Source organism: Oryza sativa, chromosome 7, assembly GCF_034140825.1.
Source record: "Oryza sativa Japonica Group chromosome 7, ASM3414082v1".
In the NCBI taxonomy this organism is placed as follows: Eukaryota; Viridiplantae; Streptophyta; class Magnoliopsida; order Poales; family Poaceae; genus Oryza; species Oryza sativa.
The window spans coordinates 18542461-18562911 of record NC_089041.1 but is presented as its reverse complement, the minus strand read 5'-3'; the positions used below and the strand labels follow the sequence as shown (position 1 = coordinate 18562911).

Here is a 20451-nt window from a genome sequence, read left to right as displayed (position 1 = left end):
CCGCAGCGGTGCGTTTCCATGTGGCGAATATTTCCAGGATGATTCCAATCGGCGCACGGCACCTCAGCACATCACACCAGATATATAATTAACCACCCCGTCTCTTTCACGACCCACTCCGCCTCGCCTCCACTCCTCTCCTCTCCGCATCCTCCTCATCGCCTCCGCTTCTGCTTTTTTTTTTCTTTTTTCTCGTTGATCGGTTTGTTCGATCAGATCGGTTCTTTGGAGAGATGGAGCAGTCCTTCATCATGATCAAGCCTGACGGCGTCCAGAGAGGCCTGGTAATCTGACTTCTTTTTTTCTTTTAATGTTCTTCTTGTCGTTTTGGCCATCGATTTTCGAGAGGAATTTTGCGGTTTCGGATCGGTTAAATAGCGTAGTTGATTGGTGTTTGTTTGTGAGATTTTGAGTTGTTTTGGTAACTTTTTGTACCGTTTTGCGTGGTTTTTAATGGGGAATTTTGATTTTCTGTTCTGCAGATTGGAGACATCATCAGCAGGTTCGAGAAGAAAGGATTCTACCTGAGGGGTATGGCTGATCCTTTTCCCCTCTCGATTTGATCGTATGGATTCATTTTTCATAACTTTCTTTTGTATTTTTATTGATCTAATTTTGGGTTGACCTACCCGTTTTTTTCAACACATATTATGAAAAGCAGAGGCTGACGATATCATAATACTCTGTTTCATATGGGTAGGTTGGGGTTGTGAGTTGTGACATGGAGAATTTGATGGGTTTAATACATGATTCAAAAGCAAGATTTTTTTATATAATTTATATGTTGATGATTGGCCATTTTTAACTGGGGACAACAGACTGACACAGTAATATTCAATTTAGTATATCAACTGATTCGTTGTCAAGTCTAATTTTGCATTACATGACATGGGCAACTTATTTATTATTATAGCAGAGATCGTCAAAGCCTCAAAGATGTAGTCTACTATTTGTACTTGTAATCATGGAAATATCTTTCTGAAAAGAAAACATCATTTGTACTTGCAATAGAGTTCAACTAATATCTTTGGCATGCATTTAACGTGCTCTTTTCCATTTTTTGTTCCTTATTAAAAGTTGTTGTACTTTAGTGGAAACCAAAATGTTTTATAAAGCATTACAGAACAACAAAAACAGCTGTCTTAAGGAACAGCAACAAAGAACAGAAGTAAAGGACTTTCATTTAACTTCCCCTGTTTATAACAACTGTGTAGCCATGTATTGGTTGATGTGGCGATTATAACAACTGTGAAGCCCATTTTTATGAGAATTATTCGAAATGCACGCAAAACATCATCCAAAAACTTAATTTCATTTAACTTCCCCTGTTTAAGAAATATACTTCCTCCATTCCAAACTATAAGCATTTATGCGTGTTATTCACAATGAATCTCGATCTTGAGATTCATTCTGAAAAACAAGTATAAATGCTTTTTATTTTGGAACGGAGGTAATATTCGGTTGAGGGATGATGGTGCTTACGAATTACTTTTTGAACTGCAATGATCCAGGGATGAAGTTCATGAATGTGGAGAGGTCCTTTGCACAGCAGCACTATGCCGACCTTTCCGACAAGCCCTTCTTCCCTGGGTTGGTGGAGTACATCATCTCTGGCCCCGTCGTTGCGATGGTTTGGGAAGGGAAGGATGTTGTTGCCACTGGCCGCAGGATCATTGGGGCCACCAGGCCCTGGGAGGCAGCCCCCGGCACCATCCGTGCTGACTATGCCGTGGAAGTTGGCAGGTGAGTCATTCTTGTCTGTCTTGGTCATCAGCTCATTATTGCTTGAATTTTCAGTCAGTTCTTGTGATCCTTTTAATCATGTAAGGATCCTGAGCGATGGATGGTTCTTTATTTGTTTTGCTGCTAGCATCAAACGATGATTTTGTTTGAAAATGGGTGGTTAAGTGGCTTTTATTTTGATCTATATAAATGTGTGAACCTCTGTTTTTTACCAGTCAGAAGGTATCAGATAGTGAATGTGCTGTGATATGATTTACAAAAACTTTTGCATGCATTATGATGTTCATCTTTTCTATATGTTACGATGTTAGTGTATTTAGACATAATAACTACTTGGATTATGTTAAACTATGTTCAATTCTAGCTTTTGTTTTTGAAAATAAAAATCATAATGCTTCCTGCTTATCGATGCCTAAGCTCAAGCTGTTGTTTCTTGTGTAGGAATGTCATCCATGGGAGCGACTCCGTGGACAACGGGAAGAAGGAGATCGCTCTCTGGTTCCCTGAAGGTTTAGCTGAGTGGAGGAGCAACCTTCACCCTTGGATCTATGAGTCTTAGAGCTTCGCGCCTATAATCGATCACCTCTTGGTGGCTAGTTCTCGTTAAATATTTGAGTTTTGTTTCAGAGTTGTCATCTGGCTGCCTCCTGAGTCACCATTATAATTCTGCTGTGATACAATCACAGTTATATGTTGCCTGAACTTATATGGCTTTTTAAGTTTCTGGATTGGATGTGATGGGAAAATAATACTAGCAGTCAGTTTTTGCTTATAAATGTCGTAATATCTTAATCATGCTCTTTCCCTAGGTTCATCCAAGATAAGCAGATGGTGTTGCCTGATTTTCTTGTGGCACATAAAGCTCTTAGATTTGCAAGCAACCTGCTGTTCTGGACTTTGTTGGAAAATTTACTAGAACTAACCAAATACCCGTGCTTTGCTATGTATTAAAACAAATTAACAGTAAGATTTTTAGCACAATTTTGTCATGTAGAGATGTGGAGATGAAATATGATAGAATCCTATATATAGAGGGATTATTTTATAACAACATGATAGAGTAGGTGATAAATAAATAAATAAAAACTTGGTGAGCTGTTGGTAGGTTCATTATCACCAGCATTGTTCTCTTTTAAAAGGAGTATAGATAATGTTGAATGCTTCAAGTTTAAAATGGCAAAATAACACAGCTGATTCTTACATGAGAACCTTATCTATTCAAATGTACAGATGATTTTGCTTAGAATTGGGGAGAAAATGAATATTGCAAATGAAGTCTGGTACTCTGATTGGCATTGATGAGTTGATTCACAAGTTTCCTGAAGAATTTCTAGTCGTGAAGTTTCTGAAATGACAGGAGAGTTTCAGCCTGTCTAGCAGGATTGTTTTTTCAATTAAAAAAACATAAAACAGAACCATTCTTAAAACTTTCGAAATAAATTTGAAAACTTTTTCTGTGGGAAATTATTTTGATGCATTGAGGGGATGTTTTCTCTTATTTGCATGTCACTAAAATTGTTACGAAAAAAATTTAAAAAAAATTGAGAAGATGTATTAACATGTGATATATTATTACACAAACATACAAGCTCAAAATCAATTTCTACATCTTGCAACGAAAAAACAATTAATCGTTGCAAGATGTAGAAGTTGAATTTAAACTTACACATGTTTGTATAGTGATATATTAAATGTTAATATATATTCTTAATTTTTTTTATAACCATATGTAAACAACGAGAATCCACTCACACTGTCTGCTTTGGTGAGTGACTCTCAACCAGGTGCGGACGTGTCCTGTGCATCATCTTCAAGGTAAGTGTGGCTCCCGATCGTCCACCTCTCCAAACCATCCATCGCACAAAAACCACCACCACACTGTCCGCGCATGGCGCCCAGCTCTCCATCTCGTGTCGTGTCCAAGAAACGCTTCCGGCTGCCATCGCCATGGCGCTCGCCACCACCTCCTCTCACGCGCTCAGCTGCTACCTGCATCCCCGACGGCGCCGCCGCGGCAATGTCGCCGTGTCGCCGCGGTCTGAGGGCGGCGGTGCCCGGAGGAAGGAGGAGGTGGAGATCGTCATCGTGGGCGCCGGCGTGGCGGGCCTCGCCACGGCAGCCTCGCTGCGCCGGCTCGGCGTGGGCGCCACCGTGCTTGAGCAGGGCGCGTCGCTGCGCGCCGGGGGCACGTCGCTGACGCTTTTCAAGAACGGGTGGCGCGTGCTCGACGCCATCGGCGTCGCCGACGAGCTCCGCGCCAAGCACCTCCGCATCCAAGGGTACGTCTCTCTCGCTCCCTCCCCTGTATCTCCATGGATGATCTCCGAGCTTCTCCCGTCGCGTTCTGAGCTCCGTTGGTGACGTTCCAGCTGACCGGCCGCAGGATGAAGATGCGGTCGGCGTCGTCTCCGGCGTCGGCGGCGGGCGGCGTCCTCCGCGAGTTCTCCTTCGAGGAGGAGGCCCCGGGTCAGGAGGTCCGCGCGGTGGAGCGGCGCGCGCTCCTCGAGGCGCTGGCGTCCAAGCTGCCGCCGGGCGCCATCTCCTTCTCGTCGAAGGTGCGGCGCGTCGCCGTCGCCGGGCAGCAGCAGGGGCCCGGCGGCGCCACCGAGCTGGAGCTCGAGGACGGGAGGCGGATCGTCGCCAAGGTGGTGGTCGGCTGCGACGGCGTGAACTCGCCGATCGCGCGGTGGATGGGCTTCTCCGAGCCGAGGTACGTCGGCCACATGGCGTTCCGCGGGCTCGCGCGCTACGACGGCGACGGCGGGCAGCCGTTCGAGGCGAAGGTGAACTACATCTACGGCCGCGGCATGCGCGCCGGTTTCGTCCCCGTCTCACCCACCCGTGTCTACTGGTTCATCTGCTTCAATCGACCAAGCCCAGGTTCGCGAAATTTGCTTAGTTTATAAAAACAAATAAATATCATATGTAGATTTGCTTTCGAAAGTATTATCATAATACCATGAAATTAAAACACGAATGTTAGGGAAGAACTAATATCAAATAATTAGAAAGGGCAAGGCTTCGAATCCAGATCATCTAGCCCACCACCTTGTGAAGTTAGCCGGAAGACTCCTAGGAGTTTCATGAAATTAATTATTAGATTTTATGAACTTATTTTGATATAAAATCGATTAACATCATTGACTTAGGATTCAAGTTTCAAAAGTTTAACCAAATGTTATCCTAAACATCGCGCATTTACGACCAAACAGATTAACAAGGGAAACAAGTGAAATTTTACATTTGAAAGTTTTTTTTAAGAAAAAAACTGTTCAATGTTGTATAGCACTCTCTAAATTTGTTAGTTATTCTTGCTTGAAATCTTAGCATTTTTCGTAGCTGATGTGTTTGAATAATCTTTGACTCTACTAACTTAGGGCCAAAGATCACGGACCCGGCGGCGCTCAAGAGGGAGGCGCTGGAGCTCGTCCGCGGGTGGCCGGAGGACCTCCTCGCCGTGATGCGCGACACCCCGGACGACGCCGTGGTGAGGACGCCGCTGGTGGACCGGTGGCTGTGGCCGGTCCTTGCCCCACCGGCGTCGAGGGGCGGCGTGGTGCTGGCCGGAGACGCGTGGCACCCCATGACGCCCAACCTCGGCCAGGGCGCCTGTTGCGCGCTCGAGGACGCCGTCGTCCTGGCGCGCCGCCTCGCCACCGCCGCCGCGAGCGAGGGCGGCGAGGCGAGCTCGTACGGCGAGGCTATGCGGGCGTACGAGCGAGAGCGGTGGGGGCGGGTGTTCCCGCTGACGGCGAGGGCGGGGCTCGTCGGCGCGCTGGTGCAGTGGGGGAACCCGGCGGTGTGCGCGGCGCGCGACGGCGTGGTGATCCCGAGGCTGGTCAGGCTCGGCCCCTTCCTCGAGCACACCAACTTCGACTGTGGCCTGCTCGAGCCGTCGGCGGCGGCGGCGGCACCGTCGCCATGACAGAGCCAAAGCTGTTGTCTGAACAGTGGCGCAACTGCAGCTTTCTCCCACACTCACTCTCTCGCTTCAATGTAACTACTGTATTGGATAGTGGATACAAATTTCAATGCTAGCATTTTCTAACTATTGTTAGACAAACATTTGCAATAATGTGAGAAAAGACATTACCAAAATTTTGCAATTGATACGAATGAATCAATATATAAATTGAACGTAACCCCATATACTAATGATGTTTAAGGACTATCTACTGCTCAACTCTTTGCTTTATCTAAAATACATTCTCCAACTTCAAAACCAGATATTATACGCTCCAAATTATGAATACCCGAAACATATAACCATTAAAGTCAGATTTAGTACAATTGGAAGCCATATAAGATGCTACTTATAAAAATATTTCAAAAAATTAGTAGACCCCACATGTCAGGGGTCACCCTCTTCTTTTTCTCTATCTTTTCTCTCCTTCCTCTTCTTCCTCTATAAAGACTGAGCAACAAAGGAGGGAGGAGGGTTTATACGTCGGCGCTCCGGGGAGGGAATGACGGTGATGGCTGTGGTAGGACATGTCCAACGTCACGGAGCAGCCAGCAGTGGTGGAGGCCGAAACGAAAACTACGAGAGTAGCGGAACACATGCAACAAGAGCGCAGAGTTTCAAAGGAGAGATTTTACCAATATTTTAAAATATATTTTAGCCGTGACACGTTTTTTAATGTCTACTAATAAATTACACTTATTTTGGGTGTTTTGTAGTAAAATTTACTTTTGGACAAAGCTAAGAGTTGAGAGGGTTGTAAAATAGGCTTATCCCTGTAGAGTCATAGATATTTTAGCGCATGGTAATAGGAAACGTATAAACTTAAACTTTGTGGGGGCAACATCTCGTGGCGGGCCAGACGCTGATATGCACGAGGTTGGGCTCAACGTGTTGGCGTCACCAATTAAACCCAGCCAGCTAAGTTCCTTCAGGGGGATTTTGGGTGACACGCGAAACAAGAAAAAATATCGAGTATTAGTTATGATAAATATATATATATAATTTAATTATTTTTAATTCTTTCAATAAACTTTCATATAGAATAGAGCTTTTTTTTAAATGGAACTGCTAGAAAGCTTTCGCAAGTTTTTTGCCGTCCAAATTTTCGGATTTGTGGCCATCGCATCGTTTAAGTGTACATGAAAGAAAGAAAAATTTCTAGAAACAAATTTGTACAGTTTTGCTATAAGTTACAATGCAGTTACAGTACAACTATAATACATTTACATCTCAATTATATTATAGTTATATTAAGAAAACTTGCGGGAAGCGTCGTAATTATACTATAACTAAATCTGAAAAAAAAAGAAAAAAAAACTTGGGGGAAGCACCATAACAGATACGGAGGAAGAGGAAGCGTGATAACGGATGGTGCGGCTTAGCAGAGAGGAGCGATGTGGTCGAGCTCGACGGGGAGGCCGTCGTGCGGCGTCGGCATCGGGTCCCTGAGAAACGTGTTCTTCTCCTCCCCGAGGCAGAGCTTCCACCTGAAATGCCTCACCAGGTAGTGCGCCGTCACCAGCGTCTCCACCCTCGCGAGCTCCATCCCGGGGCAGATCCGCGGCCCGCCGCCGAACGGCACGAACGAGTACGCCGCCGCCGCCGCCGCGCCGTCGAACCGCGACGGCTCGAACTTGGTCGGCTCGTGGAAGATGGCCGGATCCATGTGCGTCACGCTCGGCGACCAGAAGATCTGCCACCCTCTCGGGATCGTGTAGCCCTCGAACTCGACGTCGACGGGCGCTCTCCTGAAGCTGCCCAACACCGGAGGCACCATGCGCAGCGTCTCCTGCGCGACGCGCCACGACAGCTTCATCTTGGCAACGTCCTCGCATGTCAGCGCCTCGCCGTCTCGCTTGCCCCTGGCGATCTCCTCATGCTCTGAGTGTTCGTCAGGGGAGGGGAGAGTTGGGTTTCTTGGGCGAGAGGAGAGGAAAGTTAGTGCTACTACTACTTGCCTTGGGCCATGGCGGCGAGGGTGGCCGGGTCGTTGGCGAGGTGGCGGAGCATGAAGGTGAGGAGGACGGCGGAGGTGTCGTGGCCGGCAACGAGGGCGAGCACGGAGTTGTCGACGATCTCCTCCTCGGTGAGCAGCTGCCGGCCGCCGTCTCGGAGGCTGAGGAGGCAGCTGATGAGATCGTCGGATGGGGAAGACTCGCCGTGCTCCAGCTTCGCCGCCTTCTCTCTCACGGTCGCCTCGACCAGCCGGCGAGCCCTCGCGCTCGCCATGAGGCCTCTGCGGAACGGGGTGAACGGCAGGTCCACCGGCACCGTCCACAAGCCCTCGTGCATGCCGTCGAACGCGTCGGCGAGCTGCTCCCGGATGGCGCCGCGGTCGAGGCCGAACAGCAGGGTGGCGATGACGTCGAACGCCAGCGTCTTCATCAGCGGGAACACGGCGACGGTGCGGCGGCCGGCCCACCTGGCGGCGAGGTGGCGCCTCACCTCGCTGTCGATCTTGCCGACGTACCGCCGCACCATGTCCGGCCTGAGGAACTGCAGGATGGCGCCGCGGACGCGCCGGTGGTCGTCGCCGACGAGCTCCAGTATGTTCCTCCTCCCGATGATCGCCGCCAGGCTCCGGGGCTGCTTGGGCGCCAGCGCCTCGTGGTGGAACACCACCTTGTTCGCCGCCGGGCCGGCGACGAGCACCGTCGGCGCGCCGAACAGCGACAGCTTGGACACCGGGCCGTACCTGTCGATCCTGTCCTGCAGCCACCGGTCGGCGGTGTTGCGCCGCATGGCGCGCAGCAGGGAAAGGCTCTGCCCGATGAGCGGCAGGCCGAGGGAGCCCGGCGGCAGGTTGCGCCGCGGCGGCGGCGGCGGCGACGCCCTCCTCGCCAGGTACACGGCCAGCGGCGTCAGGAAGGCGGCGAGGAGCGCGATGACGACGGCGACGGCGACGACTGCCATTGCAACAATAGCCAAAAAGAGTGTAGCTGTGAGCCTGTGAAGCTAAAGCTTAATTGGAATGAGACTTGACCAAAGAGATATCGAGCGAACTTCATTTATAAGAGCGTGAGTAACTCGTAGGATCAGTTTGCGTACTTCCCATGGTATAGAATTATTCACATTCAAGCCCCTCTAAACTGAACAAGGCTTTAGTTGGTACTCCCTCTGTCTCACTGTCTCACTCACTAAGGTACGGTCAAACTTGATAAAGTCTTCAAAACTAATATTTGATTTTAAATTTCTCATATGCTATAATGTTTGTAGAAATAAAATCATAATTATAGGAAAATAAATTTAAATGACAATCCAATAACACTATTTTTATCAAATAAAATTAAATTAATAATATATAAACTATTTATTGGTCAAATATTTAAAAGTTGACTCTTAAAACGTGCGCGTCTTAGTGAGTAGGACAGAGGGAGTAGTAACTTTGACAAATAAAAATGTTTATGGGAGTATCTAAAAAACTACTATAAATTTTTTTTGAGTATAAAAGATTCAGATGTAACTATAATTGAATTATAATTGTAACTGCACTATAATTGTATTGAAACTACAATATAAGTTATATAAAACTTGCATTCAACTATGGTTTGGGTAACTAGCAATGGAATCTAATGTTGACATGTGTGAAAATTTATTTCTATCATTTTTCGCTTCATATACAAATCTCAAGGCGATCCAATGGCCACAAATCTAAAAGTTTCGAGGGTAAAAATCTTGTGAAAGTTTTCTAACAAATCCGATTGTTTATTTATAAACATATTTCACACCGCGTAGAACCAAATATATACTAATCTCGTGTACAAACTTTGACATCTTATCCTTTTTAATTTTTTTTTTGAAAATATGTCATATTTTCATGTATTTTTCTTGCAAAATATAATTATAGTACTTTCATTTATCAAAACATAATAATTTAAAAGTTTTTATTGGCCAAAGATAAAATTACACTGGTTAAAATAAAAAGGAAAGGAAGGGGTGTATTTTTACCATTGCAGCCTTATCCTTACAATTATAAATCATACTTCCTCCGTTTCACAATGTAAATCATTCTAGCATTTCCTGTATATTTATCTAGATTCATTAACATCAATATGAATGTGAAAAATGTTAGAATAATTTACATTGTGAAACGGGGGAGTACTAGCTAAATATCAATGCGTTGTAAGGAGCAGGTTGAATATAATTTATCCCATCCTCCATAGCTAATGCCTAATGGGTGGACTATTGTTTAGTGGCTCCTAAATGTCACCTTACGTTAGGAGTAGTTGGTACCAAATTTAACAATCTCTATGGTCCCACATGTCAATTAGTGAGATAAATTCACTGCTCATCACCGTTACCACTTTATAGCTATATGTCAACATTTTTTTAGAAATAATACGATTTTAATGGAAAAATGAAAAAAATATAGGTATACCAGATAAAATTATAAGTTTAGCATCATATCAAACAACTGAAGTGTGACAGGATATATATCAGATAGCCTATCGAATAACATTGGTTCGGACCATAATTGTTTGATAAGATCATTGGTCCGAGAAAAAAATAGTAAAAGGTGCAGGCATGCATGCACGCACGCAGGAGGCCTCTCGAACATTCAACGTTCTATAGGTACCTCATGCACATTAGCCCATGCACACACGTACACACATGCATCATAAAGAATTGCAAAAAAATCCTACCGTCTCGTCAAACAACCTCTATCCAACAACCGTTGTTTGATGGGTCATCTATCGAAGAATAGTTGTTCGATAGGATGTTAAACTTATGATTTTGAATGATCGAACTTTATTTGTACAATTTTTTATTAAAAATGTATTATTTCTAAAACAAAAATCGCTTTATGTACACTAGAATCTTCTAGGTTATCCATCTACGTCTATTTGCAACACTAAACATATGGTCTGAGTGGCCTGGAATTAATGGTCACGAGTGGTCCTTGAGTTATTGTCAATGTAGGGTTATAATCACGTAGGTTCACAATTGCGTCATCTAATCACTATTAAGATTTGGCCGCACACAGAAAAGCAAGCACTGTGCACATGAATAGTGATGGTTTGTGCCCGTATGAACACACGAGCATATCTTTTCATGATCGAAAACTGAGCTTGCATATTTTAAAATTAACAAAATTATCATAAACGTTTTTATGGATCCCTGTATCATTGTCTAGTTATTATTATAAAAATAATTTATCGTAAATATGAGTTGTCTTGTTAAGCCTAAAACTTAGACATATTCCATCGTAAACGACCTTAGCAGCTCGGTTGTGGTCTTCCTCGGCAGCCAATACGGATTTCTCTGCCTCGTAAAAAAAAAAAAGTAATACCGACTTCTACCTCACGTGGCAGAAAAAACAAAGGACACTGTTTCTGTTTATGTTTGTGTTTGAAATAAAATATCACAAAACTGCAATTGTTTGGTCGCAACTTGTATCATCTACTTATATGCCATCACAACCCACAACATCATCTAGTGTCTATAGCATTTAATATATTGCCGCATAAGTAAAAATCTGATGTGGCTTAAGAGTTAATTAGGAGAGAGGTAAAAAGATGAAGAAACCATTTCTCATGAAAAAAATCATCTCTACACAAGAACCAAGATTGAAAACAGAACCAAGATTGAAAACAGAGTATAGGTGGATAAAAGGAGAGAGAAGAGAGGTGAAAATTACAATAATAACAAACTGTTTTATTAAAAATACTCCCTCCTTCCAAAAGTTTTGGAAGTTTCTGTTGATCAGTTCGTATTTGGCGTATAAACATGCATGCATGGATTTGTTAAACATGCATGCATGCAAATCCATCCGTTGCCTATTTGCACTGCAGCTACACCTCTTTGTTTTTAAGCAAAGCTTGATGCAGCTGCCATTGATCGATCCATCCTGTGTCGTTCTATCCACTACATGGCCTCTGCTTGCAGCGATCCACTGCAGTGATCAATAGGAAGGATGGAAGAAAGGCTCGGGCACTGCGTGAGCTGGGCACCGGATTCCGCCGAGGCCGACGATGAGCATGATGGCAAATAGCGGATCCAATTTGCATGCATGCAATTTCGTTCGAGTGGGAGAGGGAGGGAAGGCTCCACGCAATTTTGGCTGCTGGCGAGGGCGAGCACGCACGGACGCGCGCGACGGGCGAGGGAGGACGCGAACGGTTGCGCTCGCGCGCGGGCATGGACGGTTGCGCACGCACGTATCGCGAATCAAGCGAAGCGTCGCTTCCCCCTAAATCCATGCAGATGCAGCGATGGTTAAATGCATCGGAGGGGTTCCTTGGTCTCAGTGCAAACGTAATACGACTGGTACTTTTGGAAGGAGGGAGTAACAGTTGTGTTTGGTTAGGCTATGGTTTTTAATAAAGCAACTCTGGGCTATGACTTTTTAAAAAGTAGCTTTGCAAAAGTAGCTGTGAGAAAGCCAAAAGCTATGGCTTTTGGAAAAGCTTCTTCCTAACGAGTAGACCCCGCATGTCATGCACACAGGTATTTTTCTCTTTCTCTTGAGTCTTGACACAGGAAGCCAGGGGAACGCCGCTCGTCGCTGGCACCGTTCGCGTACTCCTTGCCGTTTGCCGCGCCGCCGGCCTCGTGCTCCTCCGCGTGGAGAGCGGGAACTCGCGGGCGAGCGTGCCGAGACGGAGCGACTGGGCGGCGGCGGCGGCTTATCGAGGCGGCGCGGCGTTAGACGGGGTCGGCGTCGGGCGGGGAGGAAAAGGGGCGGCGCCGGCGTCGGGCGGGGAGGGCGGCGGCCAGCCGGCCGGAGGGCAGGGGCGGCCCACGGCGCCGGGAAGCGCCGCTTGATCCCCACTGTTGCGCCCGTGTGAGAAGCGAGAGGAGACGAATAGATTAGCGAACCGTTTTTTCATAATGGTATAGGTGGGTAATTTTCTCCTCCAAAAATAGGGGTAGAGGTGCTTTTGATTTGTACTACGTCAAAAACTAGCTTTGGGCAAAAGTAGCTGTGGCTTTTAGACTCTTTGGTTGGTTTCTGACTTTTGCAAAAGCAGGTTAAAAAGCCCAACCAAACATATGTCAATGAACCCCTATCTTCATTTTAAGCGGACTATTGGACGATGTAATTACCGAATGATATTAATAAAGCTCGCCATTAAGACCTTCAAAAATTCACAGCACCTTCGACGAATTTTAACCTTTTTTTTTGTTTTTGCGAAAAAGGGTAAATTTTACCTCAGCCGCAATGTTGCAGCAAATGCATTCGGATAATTATGGATTGTTTCATAATATTACATAACATAAAGGTAGAAAGCCAATGATTACCGGTCAAATGTCCTAGGATAGGTAAAATGTACATCTTCCACTTTCACAGATTCTGAATCTATACCTTTGCAAGTTTACCGCATACATTGTCGTTGCAAGTGGACATTTTTCCACAACGTTCTGTAGTTTCATCATGTATTTACTTACTACACCACCATGATGGTGCACTCTACCAGTCTATCACTGTATCGTACGTGTGCCCTCGATCGTAACATATCCACACCCACAGGATCGATATTGCTTGCAATATCACTGTACTATTAAATACAACGAACAACAAGAAATAACCAAACTAAGGTACGTACTTTGCCCTCAGCTTTGTGTAAAGTACTCACTATTTGCCGGGTCCATGACTCATGAGCTGCTGCTCCTCAGTCTCTGCAGCCTTTCCAGATGAGACTTGAGCCAGGCAAACTCATGTTGCATCATCTCCAGGTGACTCTCCGCCATCCGCATCTCCTCGCCTAATAGGTTTAATCTCTTCTGTACCCACTCTATGCTCTCTTTGCTATAGGAGAAGCCGCTTGGGGAGGTCTCTTGGTTAACCATATACACCTTGGGGGATCTGAGTAGTAGAACTATGATGGTTACCTGCAATAGATGTACAGCGCCAAATGAGTTTGGTAGAAGATAACAAAGGATATTGTGAATTAGTCTACTTTGTTTTAATTTCAAACCTTTTTTTGTTCGGGCTATTGAGTTCTGCAGTAACTAGCAAGACTAACAGCATTTGGACCAGGGAATCTAAACTATAATATGTATGTAATCAAATAGGTAAAGGTACTTGCCTGCAATAGAACGATGATGGCTACCAGTGTCAGTGCTAACACCGGCCCGAGCTGACTTGACTGTATATATGACAAGAGTGAACGCCAAAGTTCTTGTGATGTGGATATTATGGAATCCCATACTATACTTTGTTGGTGATCATGAATAGAAGGAACGATGCTTCTCACAACAGGTTCATCAGGTGCAGAACTCGAGCCTGGATCTGTGTTTTCCAAAGGATTCTCACTACTGAGAGTAGTCCCTGATGGATCATCAACATTAGTTGAGCTGGAAGGTCCTGAAAGAATGGACAGAGAAAATGATCAATTTACTGTTTCAGAGTTTCGAATATTTCATGCAAATGAGGACGTAATTTGGATCAAACAAGTTAGAACTGTAGGGAAAGAGCAAAGGACTGATGCAGTGAAGTGGACATTCAATTAACAGACCTCTCGAATGACAGCTGCTATCCTGCTTCAAAAGATCATGACCCTAAAAAACATGACAGGGAGGATCACTTAAGATTCAAATTGTAAATAGCTTTGTAGTAATAATGTTCTGTGATGAGAAAACACATACGAGCTTGACCCATAGCCCAAAAACATCACGGCATTCATCTTTTGTTGATTGATCAATCTTCCCTGTAATTTTGATATTTAAAAAATGAAAAAGCAGCAGCAAGTTAAGTTGTGGTAGATGAAACAAACTGATCTTTTAAGGGGGTAGAAATAAACAAATAACACTGCCCCCAGACATGCAAGAATAGCTCAGAAATAACACAAATAAGTAAAATTCTAAATATGGAATGAATTTGAGTCAGAACTAAGCAAAATATGGTTGTTCACTAAATCTGCATATATACATTTAAAAATGCCACTATAAAGAATTTAAACGTCTCAAACTGCTGGAGCGTTCAGGAATCAGGATATATGGGGTGTATCACCTCTAAATATGGTTTTCTTTGAGAAGGCTACATTAATATATACCCTGAGGTAGCAACTGCTTTCATCCAGGCTGTCTTGTTCAACATCCCAGATCCCCTGTTTGAAGAATAAGGAACAGTAGAAACATCATTTCAGTATCTCTACAACATCATCTTATGGTTTCATAAAAAAAAGTGATATGTTCCCATTGTAAAATGTAAGGAAGCTGGAATTCATTTCCATGGCAGTGCTGGTCACAAAACCCGTGCCTAGTTCTCATATGGTCAAGCTTTTACGTTAAATCTGTAACTTCTGATGTTTGATTATTTTGATCTAGGCGCACATTTGTGCTTTTATTTTGCTTAATTTTGATTCAAACCCACCACAAATTGACCCTTAGTTGGGAACAACCAGTTTATATGAAAATAAGGAGAACAACCAGTTCTAGAGAATTTAAACCATCCATCTATGGATATAACAGGAATGATTGTCTGAAAAGAAGTAATAATATTTTGGAGAGCAGATCATATACTCATCCACAAAGAAAAGCCACCATACAAAGTACCATATTTCCAGTTGAAGTTTAGTAGTGCTATATGATTTAAAATCCCAAATACATCCAGTCAACAGTAGTTTGTTGGGGAAAGTGGATTTCAAGCAAGATGAACCAATACTGACAACCGAGTTCCTCACCTCAACAGTAAAATGGTCCCCATATGGCGCATCACCAATTTGCTGAGATGTCTGAATCATGAGATGCCTTTGAAAAGGTAAACAAGAAAATTAAACATCAGGAGAGTTTAGCATCAATTATTCTTCAGAGAACATATAATTTCTTTTAGCACACAGTCACCAAGGTTGGGCATTTACATTGCCATTTACTGCAATAAACCATAAAGGTATGGCTAATCAAGCTAACATATAAATGAGAAATAAGAACACACACGATTATTTTGCTATGAGGCTCAGATATGATCCACCAACAAGTTGAGTGTGACCAACAAAGGGCGAAAATGAAACAAATGTTAGTGCATCTCAATGACTTCAAAATCCTCAACATTTTCAGAAAACTCCATTACTAGGTGTAACCGTGCAAAAATAGAGGAAGAACCTAACCTGTTTTTGTACACACGAAGTTTCTGAACCTCCTGGCAAGACCCAAATTTTGCACCTAAGCACAATATAGAAGAAACAAAATAGATGTTACAAAAGGATAATACAAATAAAAGCACGTGACATACTCGATGAAAACTATTACATTCAGAAATGGTAGCAGAAAGCTCTTGACATACCAAGATAAATTTTAATTGGATGCAAGAATGAAACATCCCTTATAAGTCCTCCCTGTTCATCTAAACGCCAAGGGGAACAACGGAATTCTGCAGCAGCTCATCTTAGGTCCCACTAAAATATATTATTGACCGGAAAGTGCTGATTGAAAAGCGTAACACTAAACAAAAACTAACCTTTGTCACCACATTTTTTGTGGAAATCATCCAAAAAACCAAAAGAACTATCTGACAGTAACATATTAAAGAGAACCTCCACAGGCACCTGCTAATTAAGAATTTGTATTGTGATGTTCTGTTATTAATTATTAGTACTTAATAGCGCTCGAAAGTAAATTTAAATCTAGCTAACCTGAAACTTTGACTCGGTGATCAACGCAAAGGGTTCGGGAACTGCAGAAAATAAAAGGTGCAATGAACAATTATTAAAACAATCATGTAAGACAAGCCCAGCAATATAATTTGTGATAACATAAGGGATAAAGAAAAGGATGATTCGAACAAACCATTAGGAGCTTCATCATCAAATGGCCCCAAGATGAATGGATTAAGTGCAGTAGCAGCAGTACATTTGTCTTCACTTTCATTTTCTAGCACTTCTGAAGATCTCTTGGAAATATTGACGTCCGAGTCACCACTATCATTACTACCACTTGTGACAGCTGTACCATTAACAGATCTACAGTCCAACAAGCTCAAATCAACATTCATAAACAATCAACAGAAAAACAGAAAAGTCCATTTGATGGAACTTAATCAAGGAGAGAATTTTGTTCAAGGCAAAAGCTACCTGTCTAATGGTGATGAATCATCATCTTGTTTAGTTTCCTTTGCTCCTTCCAACAAAACATAACCATTTTCATCACTGCTGTTTCCTGACTTTGCATCCTATAGTGCAGTAGAAGAGCAAATACAAACAACTTTTCAGATATGAGCTTATTGATAACTCTTGCACTGCACTCAATGTCAACAAATAGAAGTTACTATAGATGCTTCATAACCTGGCGTTCAAGGAGCAATCTAGCATCACTGACATGCTGTTCCCAGCCCTCTACTATAATGCGAAAAGCTTCATCGCGTGACAAGAAAGATCCAAAGAAGTGCTGCAAGCAATGCACCTTGAGTGAGATAGATCTGGCATAACCACATAAGGAATCAAGACAGTGATAGGTTCCTCACCCTTTTTGTACCGGCAATAATTTCGATGGCATTATGAAAAATAGCAGCTGTTTTTGCTTTACGTACATCAGTCACTTCCTGCAACGGAATAGTTTTCTGAAAAAAAAAGGAAAGATGAAAGTAGAAGAGAGTTGTAGTCAATAATCTTTTATAGCAGTACGAGCAACGCATCAGTATAACATTTTTGTACATATGCCGCTATAAAATATTTAATGAGAAATAGCAGCATAAAACTATTGCAGACAAATTAATGAAATTAATCAGATGATAATCATATTGTAGCAGCAAAATTAACTTTATTGGTCAGCCAATTAGGACAAAAGCAATAATTAAAACAATTTTGTTGGAGAGCAATCCTTCATTTCCAGTTCAATTTAGCTCACCAAGTCAGCTAATAAACAATGTTCCACTTGCAGGAAGCCAACATTTAGGCATTAATTACAATCAGCACAGAGAAAATGGAAATTACTAGTGGGAACAACCACTAGCTCATGCTTCAAACAGAGTAACAGGGTTTTGATGGACATGTGGCCTTCCATATGCTAAGTGTTTAACCTACTACAGAAACTATATGAAGACAAAGCATAACAGAGTAGAATGCCATTTATGATGGTCCATCAGCAACGCAAAATATCAAGGCAAGAAAACTTCAATTTAGATAACACAGTTCCAAAAAAAGGAGCAACTATTTTAAGGACAACATTTCTTCAGCTCAATTTATTGCAACAGAATGTGTCAAACAATACAACACAACACAGAAGATATGACATCAACCAGAATCCACTATGCCTCGATAATAATGTGTATCCGAAAAAAAAATGTTCGGTAATACACTTCTTAAAGTGCAAGTGCGACTGAACAAGCTAAAGGAGCATATATGATGATTGCCTTCTGATCATTCATTACCTTGGTCTCATATCCAAAAATGTTAGAGTAGAAGCATATATGGTGTAGAAATAAATACATATGACCCTGCAGAATAATGTATATTTGTTAGAATCTGAAAATCGTAGATAGTGTTGAAGGCCTGAAACTAAAGCCTATTTTTTTATTTACCCTGCAAAATAATATAACCAAGCTCTATCATTTGCACAGGTCAAACAATGGATTTTTTAGGTGCAAAGCACTGGCTAAGGACAGTAGTGAAACCAGATTGTCTAATAATGCAGTAGTTTGAACTCTGAAACTAAGTAATGAAAGAAGGAGTGTCATTTGCAAGACAGCAAGGATGATGGACAGTAGCACCCTTAATTGCAACAAGTTAGATACATTCATCTAAACTTGTTCGGTGCCTAGATTAGAAATCAATCTACACTATTATTGTATTATGAAAAATATGGATTAGATCTTAGTGTTAAGCCTTTCCATATGTCTTTGCACATGCTTCTCTACATCAAAGGCATAAACTTGAATTAGAATTGGTGGTGCACATGTCTTAAATCAATACAAAGCAAATCCAAACAGTGAATCTACCCTCGAAACTGCAGGGCCAACACTTGCCATGTGTATTATATCGAAATCAACTTTGGTATAGGTGATTTATGTGTGCTTGACCTCAAATTGACTCTGTTCGTGAGTGATTGACAGCTGTGAACACAGTATGAACAACCAGGTTATCATTTTATTTCTAAAAATGTGACAAGTTGCCTTTGGTAACCCTGTCCTTTAGTTCTGCAGGCAAGCAATGCACAAAAGAATTTTCTAGATGCTGCTGTGCTCAATGGGGTGGAATAATAAAATGCAGGCAAAAAGGGAAGTATGTATTGTTGTATTTGTAACAAGTATGAGTTAATAGGTATTTTGGCCAAAAGTGTCAACATAAATGCCAGCAGCTTGTCAATATTCACAGGGTCACGATACAAGTAAAATAGATGTTTAAATTTTGCATATTTTGGAAAGATTCTTTTTAAGCCATAGGTGATTCTCTACTTTTATTGTCTAGAAAACCTGTGTTACGAATCAAGACTTAAGTTACAAGAAGTAGCACTGAATGATGTCATATAAGAACTACCTGAAGAAGAATATTTTCTTGGAGCGCACAATTAAAATCTTGCACAAGAACCTGCAATGCACAAATACTACCATCAGGGATAATCATAAGTGATATAATAGTTCATCAAATTACTGTTCAATAAAAAAATGAACTTGGCATATTATCTTGATATGGCATGCTAGGTCGACCCACAATTAGAGTCACTCAAATTCATTTATCATCAACCAAATGAAGTCATAAAAAGAAGTTCATGAAACTACAAGCTGGCTACAAAATCCCACAATTTCGGCAAGCTTCCACAAAATTTAGTCACAGTTCAACCATCAACTCCGCCACACATTCAATAGACAGAACCGAATCGCCACAACCTGATGCCACTATTCAATAGAAAATGGCTCGATTTGTCATGATGCGCCATGTTCCAAAGCAAGTACAAGCAATGAACAAGTCATGATGCGATTTGTCAAGGAAAAATGACCACGGCACAAAAAGTCAAAGTTCACCGAATCGAACACCCAGCTCAACCACTGGAGCACTCAAAATTCCCCGCAACAAAAGTATGTCAATCCAGGGTCGTCGAGGATCAGATCGATCGAATAGATGAAGCGAGAAGCAGCGATCAAATCAAAATTTTACCTCGTCGGGTGGCAGGCGAAACAAAAGCCTGTACTCCTCGCTCCTGCTCGCGAGCAACGGGCTCTGCATCAACGAACCAAACAAACCCACACCGCGTCAGAAACCCCCACCAACCAGTAGTAGAAGCGTAGAACCAAACCCAAACCCAAAATCGAGGCGATATTCCGGCAGCAATCCCCGACACGGGAAGCAACCGACCCACCCACCGAGGGGTCTGGCGTGGCGGCGAGCTCCCCGGACCGCGCGGACTCCGGCGATGACGCGTCCACCGCGGGCGGCGCCGAAGCGAGCCGCCGCGGCGGGGAAGCCGGGGAGGGCGCGGTGGTGTCGGCGGCGGCGGCGGGGGGGCCCCTGCTGGGGGTCCGGCTCGGGGACGCGACGGCCGGCGACGCCATGCCCGCACCCCGAGGGGGGGAGGGAGAGGGGGATACGAGGGAGGGGAGGCAATCGTACGCCGGCGGCGGCGAGGTGGTGGTCGCCGGGGAGGAGGGGGGAAGAGAAGAGTAGGTGGAGTGAAGGGGGAGGAGGAGGAGAGAGAGAGAGAGGAGGGGGGGGGGGGGGGGTTTTAATGTGAAAAAATAAAAGCGAGGGCGGTGTGAAGTAACGCCGCGACGGTGACGTGTTCGCGGGCAGCCACCCGGGCACCCGGCGTGTCGGGGTGCGTGTGCGCTCCGTCGTCGGGTCGGGTTGGGTGGGTTCGGCCGCTGGCGACTT

The 20451-nt window shown here is 43.7% G+C and overlaps 4 protein-coding genes across 6 annotated transcripts; 2 read left to right on the top strand and 2 right to left on the bottom strand.

The window, feature by feature from the left end:
• Positions 1 to 115: 115 nt before the first annotated feature.
• LOC4343275 (nucleoside diphosphate kinase 1-like) lies at positions 116 to 2624 on the top strand. Its single transcript, NM_001403060.1, has 4 exons — positions 116 to 284; positions 483 to 531; positions 1512 to 1743; positions 2185 to 2624. The coding sequence occupies exons 1-4, from the start codon at positions 234 to 236 to the stop codon at positions 2300 to 2302; spliced, it is 450 nt and encodes a 149-aa protein (NP_001389989.1). The 5' UTR covers positions 116 to 233; the 3' UTR covers positions 2303 to 2624.
• A 904-nt stretch (positions 2625 to 3528) lies between these two features.
• Positions 3529 to 5841, top strand: LOC4343274 (monooxygenase 2). Of its 2 annotated transcripts, none has more exons than XM_015791653.3 (3): positions 3529 to 4022; positions 4127 to 4623; positions 5121 to 5841. In XM_015791653.3, the coding sequence occupies exons 1-3, from the start codon at positions 3691 to 3693 to the stop codon at positions 5666 to 5668; spliced, it is 1377 nt and encodes a 458-aa protein (XP_015647139.1). In that variant the 5' UTR covers positions 3529 to 3690; the 3' UTR covers positions 5669 to 5841. The 2 variants fall into 2 exon arrangements, with proteins under 2 accessions (XP_015647139.1, XP_015647140.1); XM_015791654.3 differs by having other exon boundaries at positions 3601 to 4022; positions 4113 to 4623.
• A 1021-nt stretch (positions 5842 to 6862) lies between these two features.
• On the bottom strand, positions 6863 to 8685 carry LOC4343273 (cytochrome P450 716B1). Its single transcript, XM_015790609.3, has 2 exons — positions 7666 to 8685; positions 6863 to 7588 (listed from the first exon to the last, which is right to left on the bottom strand). Exons 1-2 carry the CDS (start codon positions 8618 to 8620, stop codon positions 7086 to 7088), a joined length of 1458 nt encoding a protein of 485 aa, XP_015646095.1. The 5' UTR covers positions 8621 to 8685; the 3' UTR covers positions 6863 to 7085.
• A 4305-nt stretch (positions 8686 to 12990) lies between these two features.
• On the bottom strand, positions 12991 to 20451 carry LOC4343272 (protein VASCULAR ASSOCIATED DEATH 1, chloroplastic). Of its 2 annotated transcripts, none has more exons than XM_015792137.3 (18): positions 19944 to 20451; positions 19738 to 19800; positions 19120 to 19170; positions 18015 to 18080; positions 17109 to 17204; positions 16931 to 17032; positions 16720 to 16817; positions 16436 to 16608; positions 16282 to 16322; positions 16107 to 16197; positions 15933 to 16019; positions 15757 to 15811; positions 15334 to 15400; positions 14661 to 14757; positions 14297 to 14358; positions 14167 to 14209; positions 13738 to 14015; positions 12991 to 13540 (listed from the first exon to the last, which is right to left on the bottom strand). In XM_015792137.3, the coding sequence occupies exons 1-18, from the start codon at positions 20130 to 20132 to the stop codon at positions 13304 to 13306; spliced, it is 1896 nt and encodes a 631-aa protein (XP_015647623.1). In that variant the 5' UTR covers positions 20133 to 20451; the 3' UTR covers positions 12991 to 13303. The 2 variants fall into 2 exon arrangements, with proteins under 2 accessions (XP_015647623.1, XP_015647624.1); XM_015792138.3 differs by having other exon boundaries at positions 16107 to 16194; positions 19944 to 20278.

Coding starts and splice junctions, on each gene's coding strand:
- LOC4343275 (NM_001403060.1), top strand. CDS start 234: ATGGAGCAGTCCTTCATCATGATCAAGCCTGACGGCGTCCAGAGAGGC. Junction 532..1,511: donor GAAAGGATTCTACCTGAGGG/GTATGGCTGATC, acceptor GCAATGATCCAG/GGATGAAGTTCATGAATGTG. Junction 1,744..2,184: donor TATGCCGTGGAAGTTGGCAG/GTGAGTCATTCT, acceptor TTTCTTGTGTAG/GAATGTCATCCATGGGAGCG.
- LOC4343274 (XM_015791653.3), top strand. CDS start 3,691: ATGGCGCTCGCCACCACCTCCTCTCACGCGCTCAGCTGCTACCTGCAT. Junction 4,023..4,126: donor AAGCACCTCCGCATCCAAGG/GTACGTCTCTCT, acceptor GACCGGCCGCAG/GATGAAGATGCGGTCGGCGT. Junction 4,624..5,120: donor CTTCAATCGACCAAGCCCAG/GTTCGCGAAATT, acceptor CTACTAACTTAG/GGCCAAAGATCACGGACCCG.
- LOC4343273 (XM_015790609.3), bottom strand. CDS start 8,620: ATGGCAGTCGTCGCCGTCGCCGTCGTCATCGCGCTCCTCGCCGCCTTC. Junction 7,589..7,665: donor CCTCGCCGCCATGGCCCAAG/GCAAGTAGTAGT, acceptor ACGAACACTCAG/AGCATGAGGAGATCGCCAGG.
- LOC4343272 (XM_015792137.3), bottom strand. CDS start 20,132: ATGGCGTCGCCGGCCGTCGCGTCCCCGAGCCGGACCCCCAGCAGGGGC. Junction 19,171..19,737: donor TTCGCCTGCCACCCGACGAG/GTAAAATTTTGA, acceptor TGTGCATTGCAG/GTTCTTGTGCAAGATTTTAA. Junction 16,609..16,719: donor GATTCATCACCATTAGACAG/GTAGCTTTTGCC, acceptor GTTGGACTGTAG/ATCTGTTAATGGTACAGCTG.